At 33.1% G+C, this 25,028-nt stretch overlaps 1 protein-coding gene across 4 annotated transcripts in view; it reads left to right on the top strand.

Annotated features, from left to right (window-relative positions):
- The window catches only part of TENM3 (teneurin transmembrane protein 3), a 502,165-nt gene that overhangs the window by 396,497 nt on the left and 80,640 nt on the right, over positions 1-25,028 (top strand). For all 4 annotated transcript variants that reach the window (XM_058192837.1, XM_058192839.1, XM_058192840.1 and 1 more), the window contains 5 exons: positions 2,392-2,602; positions 2,989-3,090; positions 3,265-3,459; positions 13,096-13,296; positions 16,295-16,480. In XM_058192837.1, the coding sequence (XP_058048820.1) occupies positions 2,392-2,602; positions 2,989-3,090; positions 3,265-3,459; positions 13,096-13,296; positions 16,295-16,480 (895 nt within the window). The remainder of the gene's footprint in view (positions 1-2,391; positions 2,603-2,988; positions 3,091-3,264; positions 3,460-13,095; positions 13,297-16,294; positions 16,481-25,028) is intronic.

The raw sequence follows: 25,028 nt of genomic DNA, 5'->3' as shown, positions 1-25,028 counted from the left end.
ATTATAATTTGCTACAAATAGCAGCCAGTAGCACTAACTCTGCAACAAAGATTTCCAAATTTTATTTTAATAAAAGATAGTTCCAATGCTCATTGAATGCTTATAACTTAATACATGTTGTTATTTCCAGTGTTGCTGCCAAGATCTGGAAGAAAGTTATTATGATAAAATAAGGCAGTTGAAAAACAAAAAGGAAAAAGGTGTATGCTGTTCACTGCTGCTTTTTGAATTTTTTAAAAGAGCTCTGTGACTGCTGAGTCAGCAGGATTGTTGTTTTTTTAGTACCATTAATCAGGCTAGTGCTACTTCACAATCATATAAAGAGAAATAAAATAAACCATTATAAACAAATCCTGTAAATGAACTGCCTCAGTCAGCCAGTCATTGAGTATTGAGACACAATGATTGTCATTACAAAGTTTCTCTTCTAAAGTCTGCTGCCTTGTTTTCACTTAAAAATCTGAGCTATATAGACTATACAGGCAAAAAAGCAATGAGGAAACCCAGCAGTGACACTGACATAGTGAACTAAACTAACTAACATTTGAACTAACAATAGGAATCTTACTTTTGGGATGTGAAGGGAGTAAGTAGACTAAGAAAGAATCTTTCTGTGCAGAAAACCATAAGAAAAACTACTCAAAAGATAACTATTTTAAGCAAGGTAGTTGGCTTTAAAAGTTTCAATCCCTGACTAATAAGTTCTAGTGGTCAGTGGATTTATAATCCTTTTCCCTCTGATATCAGCAAAATGATAAATGATGGCTAATACCTTCCCTGATGTATTTAAGGCTTCTGCTTCAGTCCTGACAGGCTCATAATAAATTGCAGCTTGTGGCCAGTTTTGAATAGGGAGCAAAATCTCAGGGTAATATTTGAGAGAGCAAGCAATCTCCGTTCATGGTCACCCATTGAGCTATCAGCAAACTGTCTGTAACTCAGAGTTACTTGACACATAACTCGTCTTTAAAGACAATTTATTTTCCATCACTCCGATGGTCATATGGAAAACTTCCAGTAAAATTACCTTTCATGTTAATGGTATGTCAAACAAATATATTTTAATGATATTTAAAGGTAGATTCTATTCTCCTTCAGATATTTCTTTTTATTTCTTTTTATTGTTTGTCTTTTTATTACTGTTGCTAGCCAATCAGAGTTGTATACCACAAATAGGTGGCTTTATAAATCTTACGTATAAATAAATAGCCATACCATAAAAAGTATAAATTTGGCTATCTACCCTCACTTACCTGGTTAAAAGCAAGACCAAACTATACAATATTTGGAAGGGAAACATTTTTTCTAGCATACACGTTTAAAATCATTTAAGATTTTACAGATTAAAATCAATTTCGTTTTACAATCACAGGGGCCAAATTTCAAATGACATATCCTTCTTTTCCTTGAAACTTGATCAGACATGGAGATAAGAAGTAAAATTACAATAATGCACATTGGTTTTAGAGTAAGTAAGTGTACTGTTAATAAGCAGGGTACAAGAGAATCCTGAAAATGAAAGTACAATGCCTCTGAATTTGTCCTTTTAAAGAAAACTTTATTCTTAATATTCCAATATTCATTTTTATTTTCAATCACATAATTTAGATGAACATAGTCTTTGTTATGTATAAAATATAAATGTACTACATATATAAAATGTATAAATGTACCCAGACACTGCCAGTGAACTGTGCTCTTCTTGCCCAGCCCTGATTTCTATGTATGCATTATATTATTACACTGCAGACAAGTGTAAAAAATATCCAGGCAAAGTAATGCAGTTTCATACTCTTAAGCTTTGAAAGGCTTCTCCTCTTTTTTCACAATTTGCAGAATATATTAATAATTAACAAAGAAATTACGTTTAATTTTGTGTAATAATTTTGGAAAAGTTTATTTTGCATAAACATTTGATAATCAATTGGTTTCTTTAAAAAAACACTGGCAGCAGTGTTGTATTTAAACCAAAATAACAACTTTCTTATTTATATTTGTTTTCTTATGATTTTAAAACAGAAATGTATAGTCACCATGTTTTTGACAATGGATTGATTGTTCAAACTATTAATCCACAGCATCCATGTATTCTCTATTTTTATATTCTTAGCTGTGTCCAAATATTGTTGTTTATCTTTAGCAAAATACAAATCAATATGATGCACTTCAGCCATGAATGCTTTTTTAAATATTTCCAGGTTATTTTAAAAGATGCTACTCAAGTTGTGTGTTACACATTTCATTAGCAATTAAAGCAACAGAAGTCTTATTTTGACATATTTTTAAAATGATATATTTATTACTGTGAACAATGTAACTATAGTTTTGAAAATTAATTACATAATGCATGGATACGTAATGTAGCATGTGATTCATTTTCCCCCCTTGCAGTATGATTTTGTAGAACTTTTGGATGGGAGCCGATTGATTGCAAAGGAGCAGCGTAACCTTCTTGAGACAGAGAGAGCAGGCAGACAGACAAGATCTGTTAGCCTTCATGAAGCAGGGTTCATTCAGTATTTGGATGCTGGGATCTGGCACCTGGCTTTTTACAATGATGGAAAAAATGCAGAGCAAGTGTCTTTTAATACAATTGTTATAGGTAAGTAGAGTAATCACAATATTCTTTAAGAATTAACATTTTGAATATCTCAAAATTTCTAAACTTCAAATTTTCTAACATAACTTTTCTAACTATACATAATTATTAAACAAGAAGTACAATTCCATGTTAATTACAGACACAAGATATGAAATGTAGTAAAAAATGTGACATATAAAGCTTGTAAAATTTTATTCAAATGTGTTAGATTTTTATTTAAGTATTTTTATTTATTCTCTTGAAGGCACACATACATTAGGTATATGATTTCTAAGGGTATGATAATTTACTAACATCTATAGGTTATATAAAGAGGGATTTTTCGCTGCTTTATTTCAGTGCACTGATTGCTGCCTGTTAGAATTTTCTTCTTTTGGTAATTTCAGAGTCTGTGGTTGAATGCCCTAGAAATTGCCATGGAAACGGAGAATGTGTTTCAGGATCATGCCATTGTTTTGCTGGCTTTCTTGGCCCCGATTGTTCAAGAGGTATATAAACTGAATTCTTTCTTAAATAAGTTCAAATAAGAAGCAGAAAAAACAAGTAGTTACTAAGAAGCAAGAAAAAAGATTTTGAAGTACAACTTGTCAAGATGTACCTCTGCCTCTAAAGCTTGATTGAAAAGAATTACGTTAAGTTTTCTGTCATGTTTTATTTCACAGCAGCCTGCCCAGTATTGTGTAGTGGCAATGGACAATACTCCAAAGGACGTTGTTTATGCTATAGTGGTTGGAAGGGTACGGAGTGTGATGTGCCTACCACCCAGTGCATTGACCCTCAATGTGGAGGTCGTGGGATTTGTATTATGGGCTCTTGTGCCTGCAACTCTGGTTACAAAGGAGAAAACTGTGAAGAAGGTAAATAAGCAAATATTGATTTAGGATTGAACTATTATACACTATACACTATATTCCACTACAGCATATTATTGATCTAAACATAAGATAACATTAAGTAGATACCATGATGTTTTAATTTCAACAGAAACAAGTATTTCTGTGTGTTTCATTCATACATACAGTCTTTCAAGCAGGTTAAATACAGAACGTAGGACTTATATATTCTAGAATAGTGAACTTTAATTGCTTTATTGATCTATAAGTGCAAGTTAATCTGTTTTAAGAGCACTGAAAGTAGAAAAAAATAAATTCTTGATAAAATACAGATTTTTTAAAAATATATTTTTTAACCTTGATTAAATAAATAACTGAAATGACTGATTTAAGAGTATTACCACTACAGTTGTATAAACCTTGTGTTGTATCAAGTGAATAATTACAAAACTCTTTCTACTGGAGGGGAAAAAAGTGTGGTCATTTTTGCTGGATTTATTTAGACAGAGAAAGCACAACTTTCCACTCTCAATCAAATTGATTTTATTGATCAGCACACACAAAGTAATACAATTAAGTCTCTGGAATTAAATTTTCAGACCATTGACCCTACAAGTGTAACGTTTTATTGAGTCAAATTGCTAAATTAAATCTCATCATCTAAAGCACATTAAAGGGAATTAAGAAAGATAGAGCTGTGCAACTCATTTATTTCCTAAATAGGCTGTGGGTCAACCTGTAGCCTGCCTGCTTTTTTGGATCGGACAAGTACATTTCTAGGTTGGATTAATTTCTGTTGTCTTTTTGCATTTCTTCCTTTCTTCTTCACCTTCTTTTTTGTTTTGCTACACATAGCCAAATTCTCCCTAACATCAGCAAAGAAATATTGTGATACTTGGAAAAGGAAAACAACAATTTGTCTTTCCCCCATTTCATGGAAAATATTAATTTACACAGCAGACAAAATAATTATTTAACGGAACATAAACAGTATAACTTAAATAACTGCATTGTTCTATTAATATTCAAAGGTTCTTAAAGAATAAGAAATGAATAAGAGGGTATTAAAAATAGTATGCCACAACTGGGGTCTAAAAGTAAAAACTGGTGTGTCCAAAACTGAAATTTAATCTTGTTAGAAAACTGAAGAAAAGTGTAAATAGATTTAGCATTTGGGAAATATAAAAAGCAATTAAGGTTTTTTGATTGTATGATAGATTATGAGTATGATAGATTATGATAGATTATAAGTCAATGCAGATTCCTGTTGACAATCTATTGTTCAAAATATTTACTAATTTTGAACAATATTTACTAATATTACTATTATTCTTCTCATCCTTCCTATTACCTATCTCCTCCCATTTATGACTATAACCATATTGCTTGTATCCTTGTGATTTATACTGTTTTATGTGTTTCCTAGTATGATTTGATTGCTTATTAGTAACCTATGACTATCACTAAGTGCTATATCTTATGATTCTTGATGAATGTATTTTTTTTCTTTTTATGTACACTGAGTATATGCACCAAAGACAAATTTCTTGTGTGTCCAATCACACTTGGCCAATAAAGAATTCTATTCTATTCCTATTCTAGGATCATACCATATAACTAGGCCTTTTGGTTTATTTCCAAAGTGACACAGCATTAGCACTGAGCTTGACAGTATTTTCTATTTTTATATATTATATTGTATTTAACTTGTCTATAACACTTATTCATATATTTCCTTTGGCTGGAGAATTACTCATTGGGACATGTCACAAGTTGTCTAGTGTTCAGCATAATAGCTTTAAAGTGCCTTTTTCTTTAAATTCAAAATCAATATTGCAGAAACAAGGTTCTCTCCTTTGATGGTATCAAGCTTTTCAAGGCAAATTCAGCAAAAAAAGAACCACTTGGATTTCCAGAAATACCTTTATTGCTAGTGTGGAATTATAACAGAACTTGAAAGCCTACCAAAATAGTTCTCTACCTCAGCCTATACCTAGCATAATTAAGAACAGTAAATTAGTCCTTTCTCACATTTTCCCCTTTCAGGAATCTTTTTGGTAATTGTCAGGCTCCTTTTTCCTTGTTCCCAGAGTCTGTTACATATTTTATGAGAGGTGAACTTTGGCTTTTCTGCTGTACCATCCACGAACTCAGAAAATTGCCCAGTATGGGCTCAGAGCATCCTAAAATATTTGTGCTGCCTAATCCCAAATAGTGAAAAAAGAACTGAGTGTGTGATTCACTCTATTATCTGCTTCAGAGCCTTACCATATTTGTCGCTTCAGATATTGCAGCCACAGAATGTAAATCTACCACTTAGTACTATGCAGTCTTAAGGCTGATTTAGAGTTGCTCACAACTACCTAAGTTCGTCACCACATGTCTATGCTGCAAAAGGGTTGATGGGTAAGCAGAGATTATAAGATGTTCAGTGGGCAGGAGCAACAGCAAAGAAGACCCTCCTCCTGGACCCTGCCAGCCAGACCTGCAGCATGTCTCCTCTGCCGGCGCAAATGGTATGTGCCAATGTCAGTGGGATGAGATGGTCCCTCAAGTAACCTGGACCCATGCCATGAAGGACTTTAAAGGTGATTACCAACACCTTGAACTGCACATAGGATAGGATAGGATAGGATAGGATAGGATAGGATAGGATAGGATAGGATAGGATAGGATAGGATAGAATTCTTTATTGGCCAAGTGTGATTGGACACACAAGGAATTTGTCTTTGGTGCATATGCTCTCAGTGTACATAAAAAGACAAGATACATTTATCAAGAATCATAAGGTACAACACTTAGTGATAGTCATAGGGTACAAATAAGCAATCAGGAAACAATCAATATCAATATAAATAATAAGAATATAAGCAATAAAGTTACAGTCATGCAGTCGTAAGTGGGAGGAGATGGGTGATGGAAATGATGAGAAGATTAATAGTACTAGTAATGCAGCCTTAGTGAATAGTTTGACAGTGTTGAGGGAATTATTTGTTTAGCAGAGTGATGGCGTTCAGGAAAAAACTCTTCTTTTTGTTTTTGTTTTTTTATTGAAAGAGTTTTATAAAAAAACAAAAACATTTTCCCCCTTTTTTCCCCCTCCCTCCCAAAAAAACAAAAAACAAAAACAAAACACCCCCCTCCCTCCCCCACCCCCCGGCTTCCCGGGTCAATCACAAGGTAAAGTTATACATAAACCAAACATAGAATAAAATTTTCCCTTCCAATCCAAACAACCACATCCAAAGCTTTTCGTCTCCCAACCCCCTCCCCATTACATAAAATAACTTTCTAATTATTCAAAGGCAATCTGATATTTCTTAATCTGATATCTGTTTTGTAAATAATCAATCCATTTTTCCATTCAATTAAATATCTTTCCTGCGTATTGTCTTTTAAAACGCTGAGATTTTAGCCATCTCAGCCAAATTAATAACTTTCAATATCCATTCTTCTATTGTAGGTATCTCTTCTTCTTCCAGTATTGTCCAATCAACAGTCTTGCTGCTGTTATTAAGTTCAAAATCAATTTAGTCTCAATCCCTGTACAATCCGTTATAATTCCAAAAGGAAAAATTGTGGCAGGAACTTTATCTTCTTCTTCAGTACATTTTGAATAATCCACCAAATTCTTATCCAAAAGACCTTAATTTTCTTGCAAGTCCACCAAATATGAAAATATGTAGCATCATCACAATCACACCTCCAACATTTCGCTTGGATATTAGGATACATACATGATAATTTTTTGGGATCTAAATGCCATCTATAAAACATCTTATAAAAATTTTCCTTAAATTCTGTGCTTGTGTAAACTTAACATTTCTAACCCAGATTTTCTCCCATGTTTCCAACATTATTGGTTCCTGAATATTCTGTGCCCATTTTATCATACAATCCTTTACCAAATCCTTTTCCGAATCTATTTCAAGCAACACATTATACAATCTCTTTATATGCTCCTGGGTCTGATTTCTAATTTGCTTTATTAAATTTTCCTCCCTTTGCATTATACCAATTTTTGATCTTCTTTCCATCTAGCACTTATTTGCCCATATTGAAACCAAGTATAATTCCTCCTTCTTCATTTTAATACCTGTAATGATTTTAATTGCAATCTACCTCCTTCAGCATACAAAAGTTCTTTATATGTAATCATTTCCTGTTTCTGTTCTATATTTATATTCTCTATTGCATGTCTAGGGCTCGCCCATATAGGAATCTTGTAATCTAATTTATAGGAATATTTATTCCAGACCAAAAGAGCACTTCTCAACACATGATTCTTAAAAGCCCTATCCACTTTTTTCCATAAAATAAGTACGCATGCCATCCATATAACAAGTCATAACCTTCTATATTCAAAATTCTTTCCTCTGTTAAGTTAAACCAGTCACTTATTACTGAAAGGGTTACTGCTTCATAATATAGTTTAAAGTTAGGCATTCTTAAACCACCTCTTTCCCGTGAATCCTGTATTATTTTCATTTTAACCTCGCCTTTTACCCTGCCATATAAATTTATTAATCCCACTCTGCCAATCTTCCAAATTTTTATCCTTTTTAATTATAGGTATCATCTGGAACAGAAACAAAAATCTAGGTAACACATTCATTTTAATAGCCGCAATCCTTCCCAATAGGGATAACTGCAATTTCTTCCAGCCACTCATATCATTCTGAACTTTTTGCCATAGCAAGTCATAATTATTCTTATAAAGTTTCTTGTTCGATGAGCTAATATAGACCCCTAAATATTTAACCTTTTTTACTACCTCAAATCCTGTCATTTCCTCTAGTTTTTGTTTCTGTTGTATAGACATATTTTTAATTATCACTTTTGTTTTATTCTGATTTATTTTAAATCCTGATACCTTTCCATATTTATCAATTACTTCCAACAAAAATCTACTTGAATTTATAGGATTCGTTAACGTAACCACTACATCATCTGCAAAAGCTCTAACTTTGTACTCATATTGTCTAATCTTAATTCCTCTATTTTCATTAATTTCGTATTTTATCTAATAATGGTTCCAGAGTCAAAACAAACAATAATGGTGATAAGGGACATCCCTGTCTTGTTCCTTTCGCAATCTTAATAACTTCTGTCAAACTACCATTTACTATAATCTGTGCTGTTTGCTCTCCATAAATCGCTTTAATTATTCTAATAAAACAGTCTCCAAATTGCATTTTCTCTATTAATTTAAATAAAAAATCCCAATGCAATCGATCAAAGGCTTTCTCTGCATCCAAAAAAATAAGTGCCGCTGAAGTATTCTTCTTTTCCAAATATTCCAATATATTAATAATCTGTCTAACATTATTCCTCATCTGCCTCCCTTTTATAAAACCAGATTGATCAGTATGAATTCTTTGTTGTAAAACTAACATTAATCTATTTGCTATTATTTTTACAAAAATCTTATAATCATTATTTAAAAGTGAAATCGGCCTATAGTTACCAGGTTTAGAGCAGTCTTGCTCCTCTTCGGTATCAGTGAAATAAAAGATGTTTTCCATGACGGGGTATTCCCACCCTAATTGTATCTGATTAAATAATTCTTTAAGTGGGCCTAATATTTCATCCTGTGTTTTTTATAATAAGTTGCTGTAAGACCATCTGTACCAGGGTTTTCCCATTTTAATTGTTTAATTGCCTCCACTATTTCTCCAGTAGCTATCGGCCGGTTCAGCTCCTCCTCTGTTCTAATGTTAGAATATTCACCTTATAATCTTTCAAATAATCATAAATGTCCCTATCCAATATTTTGTCTTTTGCATATAGTGCAGTATAAAATTCTGAGAATGCCTTTTAATTTTATCCTGTTGGTATATCTCTTTACCTTTATATTCTATTTTTTGTATGACACGTGCTTTCTGTTTCTTCCTTAAATTATATGCCAACCATCTCCCAGGTTTATTTGCATTACAAAAGGTATTATGTTTAGCATATTGTATATTCGTTGCCACCTGGTCTGCCATTAACATATTAAATTGACTCTGTAATATTTTTATAGCCTCTTTAAGTTTATGATCTTGTGGGTTTTGAATTAATAACTGTTGCTTCCTTTGAATTTCTTCTTCCAAATATCTACGCTGCCTTTGTTTATTATTCCTTTGCCTGTTGTCCAAGTAAATCAATATCCTCTAATAAACGCTTTGCTCGCTTCCCACACAGTTCCTATAGGTGTCCCTTTGTACATATTAAAATCAAAAAATTCTTTTAACTGTTTCTTACAATAAGTTACATTATCCTCATATCTAAACAGATTTTCATTCAACCTCCATGTTCTACCACCTTTTTTCCCTTGTAATAATTCCATCCATACTGGGCTATGGTCAGTTAAACACCTCGGAAATATCTTCGCTTTTCTTCACCCTAGAAAGCAAGTCATTAGAAATTAAAATAAAATCAATGCGTGAAAAGATTGATGCCTATCAGAAAAAAGTAAAATCTCTCTCATCTGGATTCCGTAACCTCCATATATCTCTAAACTCAAAGTCTTCCATCATTTCAAAAAAGGATTTTGGTAATTTTGCATGTATAGGTATCTTCTTGGAGGAGGTTCTCTTATCCCTTCTTGTATCAATTACTCCATTCCAGTCTCCTAATAAAATAAACGAACTATAATCCCAGAGGGTCAACCTCTCATGTAACATTTTGTAAAACTTTTCTTGTTGCTGATTAGGTGCATAAATACCTATCAACAAAGTCTATTTTGCATCTATCACCAGTTCAATAGCAATAAATCTTCCTTGAATATCTGCCTCAATTAGCTTAGCTGGTAAATCCTTCCTGATATATACAACAATTCCATGCTTCTTTTCCAAAGCTGATGCAACAAAATGGTTACCCAATTTTGAATTAATTAAATATTTTTGGTCTGATAATTTTATATGTGTCTCTTGCAAACAAATCACATCATTTTTAAATTGTTTCAAGTAGTGAAATATTTTCCTTCTTTTCTGAGCTGAATTCAAGCCATTAACATTCCATGACAAGATTCTATTTGCCATTACTGGCCTCCTGAAGCTTTGAAGCAGACAACGGAAGCTCCTCCTCCGGTATCTTCCGTCTAGCTCCTCCCACAGCTTCCATAATGGGATCCTGACTTTTACTTTGAGACTGTTGCTCTTCTTTACGCTTAAGGGCCCTCTTGTCACCCTTTACTCTTGTGGTTCCTCTAATACTGGCAGCAATAAAGGCTCTTGGGTCACCACGCCTTCTTGAGTCTCTTGAAGTTTTTCTATCACTTCTATTTCGACTTTCCAAACTGGAGGAAAGAAAACCTTTGGCTTTTAAACAGAGTCAATTCTATATCTCCTTCCTTGATAGAATAGTGTCAGTCCAACTGGCACCTCCCATCTGAATTGAATCTGATGTTTTTTAAGTTCTTGTGTAAAAAAAGCAAATTCCTTCCTGTCTCTTAACATCTTTGAAGGAATCTCTTTCAACACCTTCAACTCCTGTTCTCCAATTTTTAAAGTTGTCTGATATGAAACTTGCAGAATTTGATTTCTCATAGTCCTTTTCACAAAATAAACCACAATGTCCCGAGGAAGCTTTCTCTGTCTTGCAATCCAAGAATTAACTCTATATATTTTATCAATTTGGTAAGCTACCTCTTGGGGGTCCGCTTCAATAAATTCAGCCAATGCTTCTGATATAATTTTTCTTAAGTCTTCTCCACGCTCTTCTCGCATACCACGAATTCTAAGAGCTCCTTCCATAAGTTTATATTGTAATATCACAACCTGATCTTCATTTTGATCCACTTTTTTCTGAACACCTTTCATTTCATCTTCTAAATACTTATTTGACTGAGAGATCTGTTGCATTTCCACTTCCAATCCTTCAATTTTTACTCAGTCCTTGAACTGCCATAAGAATATCTTCTCTTATTTTTGCATTAAAATTCTCCATCATCTCTTTTTGCCTATCTTCAGAAAGTTTTAATTGTTCTTTCAATATTTCCTCAAGACTTGGTTCAGATCCCCTTCTTCCAGAAGGCTTTAAAGGTTTAGCTGCCATTCTGTCTTCAAAAGAATCAGGAATTCAAACTTAATAACTCTCCTTCCCTCCTTTCAGTATAAAAAAACTCTGTTTGTAACAATCCACAAGTAACGCTGCTTCATCGTACTAAAAAATTTTTACTTTCACTTTTAGACGCCATTTTAAAAGTCAATTAATCAAAGACAAAGAAAGGTTTCAAGTTTCAAAAAGGGAGTCGGTACTTGCCGTGCTGATTCTGCATCAAAGATCGAACGCTTGTGAAATTCCCGTCTGCTTGGAATATCAATCAATTTAATAAGTCCTCTAGAGCAGAAGCGACATTCCTCTCCTTTTTCCTGATAAAACAGGGGCGTGCTGAAGTTGGAAGGAGTGGAATTCGGTGGGGTCATAAATCCAGGAAAATTCGCTCTTGAGAGCAAACCCCCTGTCAGACCTGCCACTCTTCCACAATTCTGATAACCTCTTTCACCCAGAGATTATGCTAAGCTCAGTGAACAGTGATTTATTTTCTGTTTCACTGACTTTTACAATCTTCTAACACGGAGTGCTCTGTTAGAGCACCCAACAGGAGGGTGACGTCACTGGAAGCCCAGGAAAAAACTCTTCTTATGTGAAGCAGTCTGCCTGGTAACCAATGCAACTCATGGAGCAGTGGTGTTACAGGGGCCATTCTTGGGGCCACCAAAACTACCCGTACTGCTGTACTCTCTACCTGCTAAAGCTTCTGAGTGTTCTTCAAGGGTAGCCCATATAAAGCGTATTACAATAGTCCAGTCAATTAGCAACTATCCAAAGATATGACAATGCAGTCCCTCAGATACATGATCACCATTACAGACACTAAGCAGGTACACAATAGAAAATACATATCTAAAGCAGTATATTTAGTTTCAAACCGGTAAGCACAGTCATGGTCAATTTGCTTTGGCACTGATTTTAGGTCCCAGTTGTAGTCCCTAAACAAGGACTACATGTACTGACCAATTTTTAATTCCAAAATAAATATATTCCTTACTAATCTGACTTTGTATTGCTCTATGCAGAGAAGGTTTTTTAAGCCTTTCTTTCTTTACATCCATTTTCTTTCTTAAATTTATTCCTCCTGAGCCTTTCCATCACCGAAGAATTATTCAACTGGAAGATGCTTTTTCTCTGTAGATGAGTTTTAACACAAAAGACAAATAGAATCAGCTACTATGTAAATTGTACTTCACTCTTTAGGCATAGATTTTGGGGATATCAGGAAATTAAACATATAATGGAGACATGAAAGAGAATTAGGGAGGACAAGTTTAATATGATACTAAGTTACCAACTGTTTCTGTTTTAGTTATTTAAAGATTTTATTTATTAACCATCTTGCCTATGTAACTCTCTGTTCTGTTATATATTCAATGACAGAGACACATATGTCTTTTTCCAGGCCTCCTGGAAAACATATAGAACATATAGCTTTGCATTATATTATCCTGATGTTATCTCTGAGGATGAGTTTGGGTTCCCTCTTTTCATTTTTCAGTACCTAATAAGATTCATGATTCATTTTTTTAGTCTATTCAGTCTATTTAGTCTATTAGTCTATATGAGGAATATAGCCTGGCAAAAAATAGTGAACTTACAGATGCCAAACTTTTTTTCCAGCTGATTGTTTAGATCCAGTCTGTTCAAATCATGGTGTATGTATCCACGGAGAGTGTCACTGTAATCCAGGTTGGGGTGGTAACAACTGTGAAATACTGAAGACAATGTGTCCGGACCAATGCTCTGGCCATGGCACGTATCTACAAGAAAGTGGCACTTGTAATTGTGATTCTAATTGGACTGGCCCTGATTGCTCTAATGGTAAGAATTTTGGAGATATTATTTTGTGCTAATAATATTAAAAACTTCCAAAATTCTGTAGTGCTGATTTGATTAATTTATAAATACCACTAAAGCCTACCATTTATGTAAGTATTGGCAAGACTAAAAAGAAAGTTTTTATTTTCCATAAACACAGTTTCTTGTATCAACAACTACAGTTAACTTATTTACAATTAGCATTAAGTTGTTAGTTTTAACTTGTAATATACAATCTGTAGTACCCCCATTTCATATCATCTGAAAATTGCTCGGAATACAACTACCAAAATAGTATTGTATCAATGGCCAAACGTTTAAAATATTAAGCTATTACAGTACTTTTCTATATATGCTAAATCATCAGTAGCATCAATTGAATTGATGTTATAATGCACACTTAAATATTTTCATATTAAACTATCTCCTTGTCAATGCCACCAATTAAAGTCAATGTACAGGAATGTATGATAAAATTGGCAGAAATGCAAACAAAAAACCGAATTCTATATATTTCAAAGACAACTTGAGCTATGTTCAGGCTTTCAGAAAATATATGGGAAGAGAGGAAATATGAATATATGTTTTGACTGAATGCTTTGTTTCGGAAAGTTCTGCAAGAAAACAGTAAACACAGAAGGCACCATATAATCTCGATCCAACTTTCCATGTATGTGTTCATCAGTTCTACTCCACCTTCATTCAGATCTATTATATCCTTTCCCTTTTTTCTTAGTGTTACAAATATATATCTAATTTTTCTTTCATTGATAGTGACTTGTTAATTTATGCTCTTTAAAATTTTATACTCATGACATTCCAAGTCAAAAATTTTCATATCCCATAGTCATTAACAGATGGGTGAGTAAGTATTGATCTTGCCACCTGTCATGACTTAATTTATCAAGGATTTTGCATTGTTTTATAGAAAGCTAAAAAGTAGTTTAGGTTACCAGTCTTAGTCATATCCATTTCGCATGTAGCATTCCCTGTTAACAGTAAGGACACAATGCATACTTGTTATAATGTATTTTTTGCCTCAAATTTAATCAAAGCTCAGTTTAATCCCAGACATTCTTAATCTAAAAATTAACTTGGAAATCAGCATACATTTGCTCATATTTCATCAACTAGGAAATTAAACTACTTTTGAAATTAATTGAATGTTGCAAATAACTTTTCAAAAACATTAAGAATTATGTTATTTGAAATTATTTCCATCCAATCAAATGAAGATGTTTTAGTTTAGAAAAATTGTTAACATCCCAAAGGAGAAACGTATAAGCTGTTTTGTTCCCTTTTCCTTGGTGGTTGTCCATTAATTAGCTCTCCAATTCCAGTTTTTCTAAATTAACCCTAATTAATAAGCTCATTACAAAGACTGGCACACCTTGCTTTAAAGCAGATCTGCTAAAAGCTGATAAACACCTTCTCTTTAATGAAAAATTGATTAGAGTGAGGAGAAAAGGCAAGTCTTTGGAAAACGAGTGTATTCTGAAGTTAATCTATCCAAACATCTTATAACAAAAAAAAATCCAATTCATAACATAAAACATGATAGGAGGAAAGCTTTGCAGGTCAATATTCATTCTGACACATATACTGTCAACATACTTAATTGTATATTTGATGTTCTACAGTGCTTTGAAATAGATAAAGTAGTCAAGGTGAATGAATCTTTTTCAGACTTTTATGTTTTTTACACCTCAATATCTATCACAAATAATTTCTTTTTAGGATTGGTGTTCTGGTTTATAAACAGGAAATTATTCCAGGAGACTTCAACTGTGTCCTTCGGTTATGTTAAATTGTATTTTTCATGAAAACAAAAGAAAAAACCCAAGTATTTTTTTATGTTTTACAGAGTAATATAATTATCTACCCTTTATTGTTAAACAGTTAGTTGTATTTTCCTGTTTCGTAGTGAAATTTAAGTTAATCATCCTTGCATAGCCTTCTCTTCTGTCATTTAAGACATAAAACTGTTAGTGCTGAAAAGCAAATTTCCAAGTAACAAACATTTTTCATACGCAGTATAAAGGTCATTAACATTGTACAACTAAGACTTCATTGTTCAAAATGGTTCTATTGATCAGTAATTGTAATAAGGCTTAAAATAAATGGAGCTTCAAAATACAAAAATGGCAAGAAAAATCACAACTTATAACTATAATCAAGAGAAAGGTTGCTGTATGGATATACCTTTCATCCCAATCTCAAATATTCACCCCGCATAGAAAAGAAATTCTTGCTACAATGATACAGTAGAGGATGTTAGTATTTTTTAAATGATAAAGAAGATACATCTCTGAAACATTATTTTGCTGCTTGTATATTGCCTATACAAAGCCTTTGTACTTAACATTTTTGAGATTATAAATACCATACATTTATTTTAAAAAATGCAACCACTGCTATTTTTAAAAATAATATGAGGGTCAGAAACCCACCTCATCTTAAGAAAAACGTCTATGTGGAATTTACCACTGATAGTGTTACTTAACTCTATTGAATTAACTGAATTTAAGCAAAAGATATGTATGATTCTAAAATCTTATGAATTCACATTGTATAGTATTTAGTCAAATATTAACATTGTAGTGTTTTAACTTTTAAGTGTTTTAAAAACATATGTTTGCATTACAATCCCATTTTTCAGAACATGTAACACTGTTTACTGAAAATAATCTACAAAGACTCATAAATTTACACGTGTATAATTTCAGAGTACTCTTAAGCAATATGTAATTAAAAAATGGTCACATATTAAAAGAACTCAGCTAAGGGAACAAATCAGTAGAGAGATATTACTAGATCTGCTGAATAAATAATCAAGTATTAGGAAAGATATAACACCTGAATCACATGAAATTAATTGCTTGATTTAATTTTCAAAGAGTTCATATAGTTGAATTTTGGAGCTTAACTAATTATTGTGCTCTTTTTCCTTCTGCCTTTTTCCTTCTCTTTTCATCTACCACATTCTTTATTCCTGTCTCAGAAATCTGCTCTGTTGACTGTGGTGCTCACGGTGTCTGCATGGGTGGAACATGTCGATGTGAAGAAGGTTGGGCTGGAGCATCTTGCAATCAAAGAGCATGCCATCCTCGGTGTGCCGAACATGGAACTTGTAAAGATGGGAAATGTGAATGCAACCAAGGCTGGAATGGCGAGCACTGCACAATTGGTATGTTAGCAAAGACTTCTTAGTACTGAACTTAAAAAGTATGTGTCTCTCTGAAACTGAATATTGTTTATTGAAGCTTATTTCTTCAACATAATATTTTCATTTACATCTTTGTAAAGAAATATGTTTTTTAAAAAATAAAAAAGAAAGCAAGTATATAATATAAATAGCCTTTGTAAATATCTTGTCACAAATAGGAAGGACAAGAATTTCATTTTACATTTACTAAATTTTCTGTTTAGATTCAGAAGATAAAATTAGAGAAAATTTGCTTTCACTGCTTGGACTTTTAAATCTCTAGCTAAATGAGTTAATGTTCACTGGCTTTTTCTAATTTTAGGCAATAATAGAATACCTAATGTTAATGTTATAAAAAGAAAAGGAAAAGAAAAAAAATACTATATATAAGGAAATATGAAACTTGGCTGCAAAATAGCCTAGCAGTCTGACATTGTTTTTGTTATGTTGTATGTGTGTAAAGTGTGAAAGTTGGTTTTTGATACCTCTTATTGTTTTTTATACTTTGTTTATTATTTTTATTATTTATTGTTATTGGCCATGCCCACCCAGTCATCTGACCACCTAGTCATCTGACTACCAATTAAGCCGCGCCCACAGAACCAGTAGGGAAAATTTTTAGATTTCACCCCTGATTCATATATAAAGAGAAAATGAGCCCAAGTTTACAAATATGTTAGTCATCTTCTGCCATGATGGATTAAAAAGGCACAAAAACAGATTTGCTATCCTCTTCTATATTAATAAGGAGCATTTAAGAAATAAAACAAACATTTCAATTGATATGGTTCTTGACAAAACTACTTTTTGAAATTCCAAGAATAATAGTGTGGTTACCAGTTACAAACTGACAATATAAAACTTTACACAAACTGTAAGAAAACAGTTCTTGAGACTGAAAATTGCAGACATGCTGTGAGTATGTTAGTACAAGGAAATTGATATATATGAAAAGGCAGAATGTTCAAAAATACAGCTGGTCTTGCATTCTACAAGGTATGCAAGAAAAAAATGCAATCTATTACAATTGTAGGTTCAAATTCAGAATTATTCTTACTGCTGCAGAATTACAAAATGATGAGTAGGCATTTTGTAGGAAAAAATAAAGAACTGTCAGCATGGAACTTGGACTAGCTCATAAAAGGACAATATTTTTATAATAAAATAGAATATCTCGGTAAATAGAAACATAATCTGTGAAATTTGAAAATACTAGGTATTGCATAAGAAACAGAAGATATATGAACTGAATTCATAGTAGTATAATGCTAGTAATTACAATTAAGGGAAACAAATTGTCTCTATGCCAATTTACATTCAGGTTATGAGACAGTTTAACTGAACTGAACATAAAATATGTGTGCAATCATATTATGGTATGCAGTCATCTAATTAATGATTTAACATGCGCACAAATTACGGTAGAAGGTCACATTCATAGAAGCTACTCTATTTGAATTACATTCTTCATTTATACTCCTACTCTATGTTATTTTGGAAAAAAACTTGTTTTCCTTTTTCATTATGTTCATACAGCAACTTTAGACGTTGAATGGTATTGTGATAAAACAACTATCTTTTTATATAATATTAAAATAATTAACATATACAACTATGTTAACAATATAATTTAATATAAAAAGCAAGGGGGAAAGTAGAGAAATGGCCTGGAAAACTGTATAGACTAATTTCGCATTTAAGGAAACCCTTGCTGCAAATTAAGTGTAGGGTTATTTTTCCAATGTTAGAGACAGTAATTCTTTTAGCCATCCTCTAAATGTTAATATCCACAATTATTTATATTTGATAAACTCCATATATTATTGGATTGATAACCAAGAAGAACATATGTATCTTTAATGAACAATTGTCAATTATAAAGTCATATTAACAATCCTATATATTGCAGCCCAAAATATAATGTGACAAAAATATGACCCTAACCCTTTAATATTTCAATTTCTGAATTGCAGTGTAATTGCAACCAACTTTTATTGAAGCTTTTCCATTTGTTTTTCAATCTAAATTGTGCAGCTTACAGTGCATTCTGAAAGTATTCAGACCCCCATCATTTTTGTCAATTTTGTTACACTGCAGTCTGATTCTACAGTTGTTGAAATTAATTTTTTCTCATTAATGTACACTCAGTTCCCCATAACATCAAAGAATTTTATAAATGTTTGTAAATTTATTAAAAATAAAAAACTGAAATATGATGGCGTAAGCATTCAGACCCTTTGCAACAACACTTGAAATTTAGCTCAGGTGCCTCTCATTCTTCTTGATTATTGCTGATATATTCCTACACCTTGATTGGAGTCCATCTGTGGTAAATTAAATTGATTGGACATAATTTGGAAAGGCACATACCTCTATAGAAAGCCTCACAGCTGACAGTGTATACTGTAGCAGAGCAAAAGCCATGAGGTCAAGGGAACTGCTTGAAGAGCTCAAAGAGGATTATTGCAAGGCACAGATCTGGAAAAGGCTACAGTAAAAATTTCTGCTGCATTGAAGGTTCTTAAGAGCACAGTGGCATCCATAATTTTTAAATGGAAGAAGTTTGGCACAACTAGGATTTTCCAAGAGCTGGTTACCCAATCAGGGGAGAAGGACCTTAGTAAGAGAGTAAGAGAACTGGACTCCAATCAAGGTGTAGGAACATGTTGGCAACGATGCAGAGAAATGAGAGGCACAAGAGATTAGTGAGAAACAAAATGAATTTCAGTATCTGTAGAATCAGGCTGCAGCATAGCAAAATTGACAAAAGTGAAGAAGGTCTGAATGCATTGTATATGTTATAATAAAGGTGGAAAGAATTCTGAAGGATTTATCTTGATCTGATTTTTTTTAATATCTCAAAAATCTGGCATTTTAATAGGTGTTAGACTTTCTACATCCATGGATATTGTTGTTATATAATAGCAGTAGACAAATATTTCAATCTGTGTTTAAGGATTGTTTTAATTAAATGATAAATCACTGAACTCATTTGAATTACAGTATTCCAGTTTCATGAACTTATGCAATTGACGGTATATCAGTACAAAATTGGAAATTCGCATCTGTATTTTAATTATAACAAGTAAAATAAATAAAAAATAGCACTTTTCTAAATCTGGATTGATTTCAAATATATTGGATTGCATAAGAGTTAAGTTGCTCTGCAGCAGCAAAATTCCCTTAAGGCTTTTCTATGACTTAATTTGTGCAATAGAGTACATTTGCAACAGTATTCTAATAAATTATCACTTTGGCAGTGATAGTTATTGAAACATCACACAGCTCTACCATCAGCTCATTCTATTTTTCAGTACCATATGTCTATGGAGACTCTCAGTCATCCACGTCATGTTTGTCCCAAAGGTGCTTTTTTAAGAGGCAACTGGACTTTCGTTGTTTTTTCTTTAAGATGTTTTGTTTCTCATACAAGAAGTTTCTCCAGTTCTAACTAAATGGTGGGGAATAGAAGGGAATAAAGTAGAATATTCTTTGCAGTCATCTGGTCATTAGCACTCTTTCAGAGAGTAGGAGAGAAGCTCAGGACGATTTTCAGCTAAAACAACAGACATGCACGCTTTAAACCCAAGAATACACTGAGGCAGAAACTTGTCCACATCAAGGATAAAACACCCAGACACAAACTGAGCAATGTGATATAATGCAGTACAATGCAGAAAGAAGTGTAGATCTGTACATTGGAGAAACAAAACAACCACTTCACAAGCAAATGACACAACATAGGAGAACAAACCCATCAGGACAACATTCAGCAGTCCATCTGCATTTGAAAGACAAAGGCCACTCTTTTGAAGACAGCAAAGTCCACATTCCGGTTTGAAACAGGGATCAAAGAGGCCATCTACATTAAAATTGAACAGCCCTCTCTTAACAGAAGGGGAGAGATACAATATCATCTATCTCCTGCTTACAACAGAGTCCTTTCAGCAGTTCCAAGGAGGTTCCACCCATTTGCATATCCAGATCACTCTGAGGGCAGAGATAAACCTCCAAGTAGCCTTAATGACTCTCAGCAAGAGTGCTAACAACCAGATGACTGCAAGGCAGGGGTGAAATCTAAAAAAATTTCCCTACCAGTTCTGTGGGTGTGGTTTAATCGATGGGCATGGCTTGGTGGTAAGGTGACCAGGTGGGCGTGGCCAATAACAATAAATAATAAAAATAATAAACAAAATACACAAAACAATAAGAGGTACCAAAACCCAACTTTCACACTTTACACACACACAACACAACACTACAAATTCACATACAATGTAAAAGCAGCTGCACTTCACCCAAAATGGCCCCTGCAACAAGCAGGAACCTCACACAGCCACAAAAAGCCACAAAACCAACTTTCACACTTTACACACAACACAACACAACTGATACACACAAAATGCCACATACAGCTTTGTGAGATTTTGTGTATTTGTGTAGTTAGAAACACTGTGCAGTGAAACACTACAGAAACACACCAAATCTCAGAAAGCTGCACAAATATTTTATTATTTTATTTTATTTACAGTATATTTTTAGATAAAAGCAGCTAAATTTAAAACTTCCTTAACTTTAAATTGCTATGTCTAAAAATTTTTTTAAAAAAACCCCAATTAACTATTTTTTTTAAGCTTCCCCCCCAAAAAAAAACCCCCAGGTATTTACCTAATTCAAGGGAAAAGGCAGGCAGATTGAATTGCTCACCGATGAGATGGATTGCAGGCAGGCAGAGTTGCTATCTGATGCAATTGATTGCAGCAGCCGAAGCAAAGCCGAATAGCGAGCGAGACCGAAAGAAGCAGGAAGCTGCCAAGTAGGCAAGTGGGGACCAGGCGATTGGGTGGGCATGGGTGGGTGGGGGCAAGGATTTTTGCTACCGGTTCTCCGAACTACCCGCCCTCATCGCTACTGGATTGCCCGATCCGGTCCGAACCGGGAGCATTTCACCCCTGCTGCAAAGAATAGAAATCGTTCCATTCTCCACCATTCAGTCAGAACTGATGAAGCTTCTTGGATCAGAAGAGAAATGTTTTCAAGGAAAAAGAAAGAAAGTCCAATTGCCTCTTGAGAAGCACAATTTGGTTCAATGCCATATGATATATGTTTAATGTATCGGTCATTGTATCTAATCCTTAATTCTTATACCAGTAGATCAACACTAGAATGTTAGAATATTCATTGAATTATTGCCTGGAAATCTAATTTTCTATTCCTTAAGTGTTGTTAGTACAGTGTCAGTTATTGCTGAAATTTATGCAAAAAACAAGGTGTTTTTTTAAAAAGCTAATCTTAAAACATGAAATATTATGTTTGGTAGAAATACCTTATAATGGGTATGATTACACAAATATAAATAAGAATGCATTATCTCTCACTGAAAATAATGTCACTATTATGATCTGTATAAGGTAATCAGTAATAAAACAGCACACTGAGTACCAATTAAGGACCATGAAATCATTAGCTCACCCTGATTTAAACAAAAAATGATGGGAATAAATGGATTTAATATAGGCTTCTTTGCAAGTTATAACTTCAATAACAATTGAAATTAGCATATGTAAATCTAATGATCCAAGGATACTGATTTACATCTTTAAATGTACATTGATGATTAATGAAAACTCTTCTGTTAGCCTTCGTGGAGATCTCTTAAAAAAATTTACTAGTAAATGAAAACTTTGTGCTAGTGTAACAACATTTTGTAAGCAAAATTACAGAGAAAGATTTTATTTTATTTATTTACATTTTAGTATAAATGGGTACTGATTAAATATCAGTAAATTTCCAAAATTTTCCCAGTATTCAAATTAGAGTTTCTGATTGGTGCAGTTTCAACCAGTTCAGCATATTTTACCCAAGGTTTGTAATACAGAAAATTTATGTTTATAATTTTATCAGATATTACATATCTAAAGAAATGAATCTGATTTTTATAGTAAAGTTTTGTGATGTTCATGAAGGAATGCTTATAGTTGAGAAGTATATATAATATACTTTTTCTGCCTTTTACTTCTTTGCACAATTCCAGCAGTGTTTCCATTACAAAACTCCAAAACCCTGTTTATTCTCAAAAAGCACATGTTCTGCAATTCCGGTGCTTCATGGCATTTCGGTCAAAGTTTCCTTTTCCATGAGACTAAAAATACTTCTTTTCAATAACTACATGGTCCTTCTATGGGCAACTTACCTATGTGGTTATTATTTGATATGGTGTTGTATTATTAATCAGTTTATGTAATTGAACTTTTCACATTCCAAAGAAGTAATGACTCAGTAGGCAGTTTAGCATTCTTCTTCTATTCCATCATGTTCCTTTTAGCACATTCATGTTCCTGCTTACATACAGCATTTCATCCTCACGGCAGTCTTAAGACACCCATCCTTTTTCCTTTCTCCTTTCATTGCATCCATTAGTTTCATACCTTTGGTTATAAACTCACTGTTTTGATTGTCATTTGTCATTTGATTGTGGATAGCATTGAAGTGGATAGCAATGTTTCCCTAATGCAGTAAAGATAATGTATATAATCTGTTAATACATAAACTTTTATTATTTTATTAATTTTTAAAGATCATATCAATTCAGATCTTAGGTTTGCATTTTAAAAACACAATAGAAGCTGAACTTGAGAAATAATATAATCCATTTGTCCATTGTTGACAGAGATCATCTTTTTCAATCTTCTTAGCTTGAGATTCTCAGGAATTTCTTGCCAGGTGTTCATGCAGCAGCCAAATACTATGTTTTATATTAATTTGATCTTTTGTTTGTTTGTTTATTCAAATTTGTTGTAACTGCCCAACTGTAGGTAGTGTACAAACCCAAAAACTCCCTAAAAACGGATAAAATAAAAACACACAGACAGCCCAGACTAAAACAATCTAAAAGCAATTCAAAACAAACAAAGCAAAACAGCTGTCCCATCCCCCATCCCACCCAAAAGACCAATGCCTGGGATCAGTGCCTGCTTTTAAGAATTTTTGGAACCCTTGGAAAAAGGAGACCACCTTATCTCTAGAGAGATGTCCTTCCAGAGGGTGGGGGGCCATATCAGAAAAGCAGTGCTTCCTCAATGTCACAAAATAATAGAGGGAACCTGGAATGCACCCACCCTCAGAACTTAATTGGGAGGGCGGAAGCAATTTGAGATTAACAGGTATCCAGATTCTATACTACACAGGTAATTAATAAATAGTTGCCTAGGAAACTTTAATAAGCTTGATTCATGATAATCATTTTATTTCTGGATGTTGATATCCATTATTGTGATTGTTGAATAATATCCAAAAAAAAAGAACAATACAATATCATGCATAGTTATATAAATTACATTCAATATATAATAACTGAAAAATAAGGCCTGTTATACTTACGTAAATTGCAACATACTGTTATTTAACCATTGCCAAACCTGTGAAAAAATACACTAGGCTTTATGTGAAATGGTAATTGACCATTGTAAAACATCTTGAATTTTTGAAAATATGCTGCATGCCAAAATTATATTGCTTTTATCTAAAACCTTGACTCAGTTTCAAATTTTAAACAATTAGTTTCATCTGTACTACTACCAGTAAGAATGATGTGTTTTGTTTTGCATAATTAGCTGCATAATTCACAGAAATTGACAGTTCTCAAAATGGAGGGAGTAAAAAATGCCGTCTCCCAAGAATCCATATTGAAAATAGGTCTTTCTGAGTTATTTATGAATTACCTGAATAAAGGGGTAAGCAGTAAAATTCTCCTGTTTGTGAATCACACAAAATTATCCAAGGCAGCAATAAAAATGTTAATTGGAAAAGCTGCAGAATTGTTTTCCAAAATGAAAATGGCAGCTATTATTCAGAGTAAGTAATGTGATCACCTGAGGAGATTATAAAGAAAAAGCTTAATTTCTCATATACAACAGTGGAATATAAACAATTATTTACTGACCAGAAAAAGGATTTACTGAGGCGGTTGTTGTAGATAACTCAGAGCTATGAAAACAATGGATTCTGTATTAAGGATCATTGTAAAAACACAGGATTTAAAATCAAATTGAAATGCCTTTAAACAGCTCTATAACGCAGCTATACACTTAGAGTACTAGGTATAGTTTTCATCAACACACTGCTAGAATAAACAGATGTAGAAAAGGAAAATCTGAATGTTTCTGAACAGTTTTCTTTCAAAAAAAGTTTAGGACATATAGAATTATTTAATTTAGAAAAATATGACTAAGGAAAGCTATGATAGAGATTATCAAGTATGGCTATAAAAGAAAGAAATTTCTTTCTCAATAGCAAAAACTAAATCTAAGCTCCAATTTAGCTAAATGGTGAAAAATTGGTACAAATACAGGGAAATAATTCTTTACCCAGTGAGTGAAAACTATGCTTCTACAAGATACATCAATGGCCACCAACTTAGAAAATTTTACAGGAGGATTAAAAAAATTCAGAGCGACACTTTCACTGATAAGTGGTCATAAGAAAGTACTTTTTTCTGACTCAAAGGCAATCTTCTGAATAGCAATTGTTG

The sequence above is a fragment of the Ahaetulla prasina genome, chromosome 8, assembly GCF_028640845.1.
Source record: "Ahaetulla prasina isolate Xishuangbanna chromosome 8, ASM2864084v1, whole genome shotgun sequence".
NCBI lineage: Eukaryota > Metazoa > Chordata > Lepidosauria > Squamata > Colubridae > Ahaetulla > Ahaetulla prasina.
This window is presented reverse-complemented; position numbering and strand designations above follow the sequence as displayed.